Genomic DNA, 5358 nt, shown 5'->3' on the forward strand with positions numbered 1-5358 from the left:
AGGAGATAGGTGCCGAAAAACGTACGGAATAGTTAAAGAATAGATAATAATAGATAATAATAGATAATAAAGAGAAACAGGAAAACAATGGTGTGAATGCTTAAAAGCATTCACACAATAATAGATAATAGATAATAAAGAGAAACAGGAAAACAATGGTGTGAATGCTTAAAAGCATTCACACCATTAGTCCTCTATAAACAGTGCTATCAGTGTTGTTTAGTTTCAGTGATGGTGTTGCTTTGGTGCTGGAGATTAATTACCACCATGATAATAAAAAAAAACAAATCTCTGGCAATGAGAGAAATTGTGCAACTGGCTTTACATGAAAAACTGAAAGCAATGTAATCCTGTTACCGGCCTATGCAGTCATTATATTTTGTGCTAGTAACTGAGTTTTAGAAAAATTGTGAAATTGCCTTCAGCCCCCAAAACTGGTCTTTCCACATCTCCGGCCAACTATATATTACGACACCAAAACCTGCAAAATGATGGGATGTTCCCAAAGAAGTGTGAAGGCAAATCTGTCGTATGGTCTTTATAGAAAAGAGGTAACAAAGTTTTGCAGCCTCGCTCTTCTCCACAATCAAACACCGATTAATTTCAAAATCATCCATAAACTATGAATTTAGTTCTGAGTGTGATGGATGGCAAAGTTATAAGTTAAATAAAAGTTAAGTACATAAACAGTGTGAGTCAGATGAAGAGCTGCAGCAGAGTTGGGTAATAATTGTTGACTTCCCCTGCTAAGTGATAATGGTAATTAAGTTCTGTTTTAAAGCCTTACTATCTGTTTTATTTTATTGTTATTGCACTCTAGTTTGATTTTAATTTTGTCTTAACTATTGATATAATTCGTGGAATTTAATTGCAAGGTTGTTGGAGCCTCTCGTGGCGGCTGTCCTCGAACCCGGTGGTGGACGCCACGGGTGAGGGAGACCCTCAAGCTGAAGAAGGAGTCTTATCGAGCCTTGTTAGCTGGTAGGGCTCCGGAGGCAACTCAGGTGGGGGATGCACTGTTTGTAGTAGAGGTGGGGTGCTGATGACCTCAACTCAATACTTCAAGGACCTTCTCAATCCCATCAGCACGTCTTCCTTGGAGGAAGCTCGGTCTGGAGACTTTGGGCTGGGTCCGTCCAACCCAGGACCAGATGGAGTTAAAAAGCTCCATGGCAGCAGGTCTCCGACAGTGGACAAGATCTGAGTTCCTCAAAGCTCTGGATGTTGCTGGACTGTCTTGGTTGACACGTCTTCGCAAAATTACATGGACATCAGGGGAATTACCACTGGATTGGCAGACTGAGCTGCTGGTTCCCCCTTTCAAGGAGGAGGACCAGAAGGTGTGTTCCAGGTACAGGGGAGTTGTGCTCCTCAGCCTCCCTGGTAAGGTCTATTCAGGGGTGCTGGAGAAGAGAGTCCAGTCGATGATTGAACCTCAGACTCAGGAGGAACAATGTGGGTTCCGTCCCGGCTCTGATACACTGGACCAGCTCTTTAACCTCACTTAGGGTCTTCGAGGGGGCATAGGAGTTTGTCCAGCCAGTCTACATGTGTTTTGTGGACTTGGAGAAGACATTTGACCTTGTTCTCCAGGGTACTCTGTAGGGGGGTGCTCTGTGAGTATGGGATTGGGGGTCCGCTGTTACGGGCCATCCAGTCTCTGTACAAACAGTGCGAGAGTCTGATTAAAAGGTAAGTTGGACCTCTTCAGGGGGAGAGTTGGACTTTGCCAAGGCTGCCCGATGTCACTGATTCTGTTTAAGACTTTTATGGACAGAACTTTTCGGTGCAGCCAGGGGGTGGAGGGGGTCTGGTTAGGTAGCCTCAGGATTCTGTCTCTGCTGTTTGCAGATGATGAGGTTCTGTTGGTGTCATCATGTCCTAAACCCCAGCTCTCACTAGAGCAGCTGGGACAAAGATCAGCTCCTCCAAATCTGAGGCCATGGTCCTCATTCGTTAAAGGGCGGGCTGCTCTCTTCAGGTTGGGAGTGAGGTGCTGCCTCAAGGAGAGGAGTTTAAGTATCTCAGAGTGAGGGAAGAATGGAGCACGAGATCGACAGGCGGACCGGTGCAGCTTCTGCAGTATTGTGTACTCTGTACCGGTCCGTCGTGGTGAAGAGGGAGCTGATGGATGGATGGATGGATAGATAGATGGATGGATGGATGGATGAATGGATGGATAGATGGATGGATGGATGGATGAATGATAGATGGATGGAAGATCAGCTCCTTCAAATCTGAGGCTGTGGTCCTCAGTCGGAAAAGATGGACTGCTCTCTCCTCAAATGGAGGAACTGAGGGGGTTCCTTCACAAGTGAAGGAAGAATAAAAGCACAAGACTGACACGGGTCGTGCAGCTTCAGCAGTATTGTGTACTCTGTACCAATTCACTCTGAAGCAGGAGCTGAGCTGTCTGTTTACCGGTCGGTCTACCGTCCGACACTCACCTACGACCAGAAACCATTGGTTCCAACTTTTATGCTTTGAGAAATGTTAGAAAACTATTGTTTGAAAATGCCCTTTTAAGCATTTTATTCTACAACACAGCTCTGCATCTGTCATGTCTGCCATTGCTCCTCTGGTGTGAGAAACTTTGGGGTGAATGTGTCTCCACTTGACCTCTTCTTTTACCCTCGTTTGAGCTCAAAAAGTAATTTGATACCTATTCCTATCATTGTTTTCACGGGACAAACAACGTCAGCTCTGATGTCTGCACCAAAGAGAGAGAGAGAGAGACAGGGAGGAAAAAAAACATCCTGACAGGTCAGAAGATTAAATAATAATAACAATAATAAAAAGATGCCCTCTTGAACTTGTCTGCTGGAGCGTTAAGTGGTGTCTGGTTAGACGGAGAGGAGAGCAGGCGGACAGAGAAACAATCCAGGTGAAGACACGGGGCCACAGGTTGGCCTGTGGGGTCGCTAAACCGATCAGTCATCCACGCCTTGTTGGGCAGACGGCAATATGAGAGCAGACAATGTGCAGGCGTTCAGAGCGGCAGGCGTGGAGAAACCTGAACGCAGTCTGATCCGTTTGTACAGCTGGGGGTGTTTCAATGGATGGACAGCTTGAAGAGACAAAAATCAAGACAGAGAACGGCGCAAACATGGACTAAGGAGCCAGTGTGGAGCCATCAGGGGGGACGTGACAACCAGCAAGTTTCCTGCTCTGAACTTTGTCACTGGTTTCAGGTTGATTTAATCATCGTCGCCAACTTTAGGGAAGTCGTAAAACAGCTGGACGTATGACGACAGCGCAGGAGGCAAGACGGGGAAAAGGGTGGGAAGCAAATTAAACCAAAAGGGTTTTCCCAGCTGATAAAGGAAGTTATACTAGGAGGAAAAGGCCTGATAGTTTTCCTGTCAGACGGGCTGAAATGAAGCTAAAAGATCCATTGTCCTGGAGTCAGATTCCTCGGGAGGAGGAGTGGGATGAGCAAGCAGGGAAAACCAACAAAAAAGAAAAAAAAGAGAGAGAGAGAGATTTAGGCAAAGAAGTGAAAAGGAAAAGTTAAGAGAAGGGAGAAAAAAAAACAAAAAGAAAGAACAAAACAGTTCAGGCTTACCTTGGAAAGTGAGTTGTCGGAGGGAGAAAACACATCTGAGCGGCGAACAGGGAGGAATGCAGTGATGCAAAGACAAACACGGCCTGAAACACACAAATTCTTTAACTCACACACACACGCACACAATATTTCCTGCCCCGATCTGCGGCGGTCGAAGCCCGGCCCTCTGAGTCAACCACGAAATAAGGCAAGAAAAAAAACAAAAAATGAAACGACGGAAACATGATTGAATCAGAGCCTGAAGTGAAGGAAGTGGAGTCACATTGAAACTAGATAAAGTGATGTTTAAACCATCAGCCGACTAAAGGAAGTTTGTTCTTTTAATAGGAAACATGAGTAATGGTGCTTATTTATTTAGTAAAAAAATACAAGCAGTGACATCGTTGTAGAGTTGCAACATCAGAAGACGAAGTGTTTCTGTAAATCCAGATAATCTGAAGTCTGAATGACTCAGTCAGACCCTCCAGTGTTGGTGGATTTCTCCATGGCAACGTGCCGAAACAGCTTTCAGTCATAAATAGATTCTCCCAGACTTCGAACACACCCATCAGTGAAGCTGAGGATTACCTAAGCTCTTCTAACACCCCTTCCTGCAAAAGCTTTACCTGAGTCAGGTAACAACACAGCCCCTGATTCATCATTTCCACGAAGGAAGGTTGCTGAGGGCAAAGGATCGTCCCCGCGCAACAGGAGCAACCGCTTATCTTCGTTTGCACCAAATATGGAGCGCAAATGACAGAATCACAGCCTCTGTTAGCTTGTCTAAGGTGCGGATTGTTAACCTTTGACTTTGCTAAAAAAAAACACAGAAGTTACAAGCTGCTGAATCTCTTTATTTTTTTTTAAATGTCACCCTTTAAATTTGAATTAATGTTTTCATGTAGCTGATCCTAGTAAGGTTCTGTACTTTTCTGAGTTGAGCAAATTAGCCAAAGTTAAATATGCGTCAATAAAATATTTCTTATTTAATCTTAGTTTTAGCACTAAAGTGATAGTTTGATTATCTGTCTTCTGCTCATGAGTTTCATAGTGTTTAAGTGTGTAGATCTGTTTTACTTGCAGCTGTATTTACCTAGCGAGCAAAACATCAGGCTAGCTACATACATTTAGCTTGCTCCTTAGCTAGCTAGCTTAAACAAAGGCCAGAGTTCCAGATAATTAGAATTCAACTTCTTCAGTCCTACTTTCCTTTTTTAACAAAAACCTAAGTAGATTTATAAAAATTAAACCCTACAGTACTGATCTGACTATTCTTCTGCAAATAAATCCACACAGGTAAAGTTTTTTTTTAAACTTACAGTTATATTAACATAGCTAGCTAGCTAAGTACCTATCTAGCACCTAGTTAGTTAGCTTTCTTTTTTGCTAAGAAAAATGTAGGTTGTTTTATGAAAGAAAAAGAAATAAAGTACTGATTTAACTCTTTACTTTTATTTTATGCTAATTAATTTTAAACAGTTAAAATATATTTTTGTAGCAAGTACAACTATCTACTTATTATGTATCTGGCTAGCATCTATTAGCAAGTTAGCTCGCAAGACAGTCAATTAGCTTACAGTGTAGCTAGCTGATTAGCTAAAACATTGCCAAAGTTAAAGATAAGTGAATTCAATTTCTTTAGTTTGACATCATTTTTTATTGACAAAGTGTGTGTCAAAAATATGAAAGACTTTAATTGTGTGAATGCTTTTAAGCATTCACACCATTGTTTTCCTGTTTCTCTTTATTATCTATTATCTATTATTCTTTCCCTATTCCGTACGTTTTTTGGCACCTATCTCCTTCCGCAATTT

The 5358-nt window shown here is 42.6% G+C and overlaps 1 protein-coding gene across 1 annotated transcript in view; it reads right to left on the minus strand.

The window, feature by feature from the left end:
• capgb (capping protein (actin filament), gelsolin-like b) overlaps positions 1–3731 on the minus strand; it is a 17326-nt gene extending 13595 nt beyond the window's left edge. The window contains exon 1 of the mRNA XM_017438958.3: positions 3566–3731. Coding sequence (XP_017294447.1) covers positions 3566–3600 — 35 coding nt within the window. The 5' untranslated portion in view covers positions 3601–3731. The remainder of the gene's footprint in view (positions 1–3565) is intronic.
• Positions 3732–5358: the final 1627 nt, after the last annotated feature.

Source organism: Kryptolebias marmoratus, linkage group LG7, assembly GCF_001649575.2.
Source record: "Kryptolebias marmoratus isolate JLee-2015 linkage group LG7, ASM164957v2, whole genome shotgun sequence".
NCBI lineage: Eukaryota > Metazoa > Chordata > Actinopteri > Cyprinodontiformes > Rivulidae > Kryptolebias > Kryptolebias marmoratus.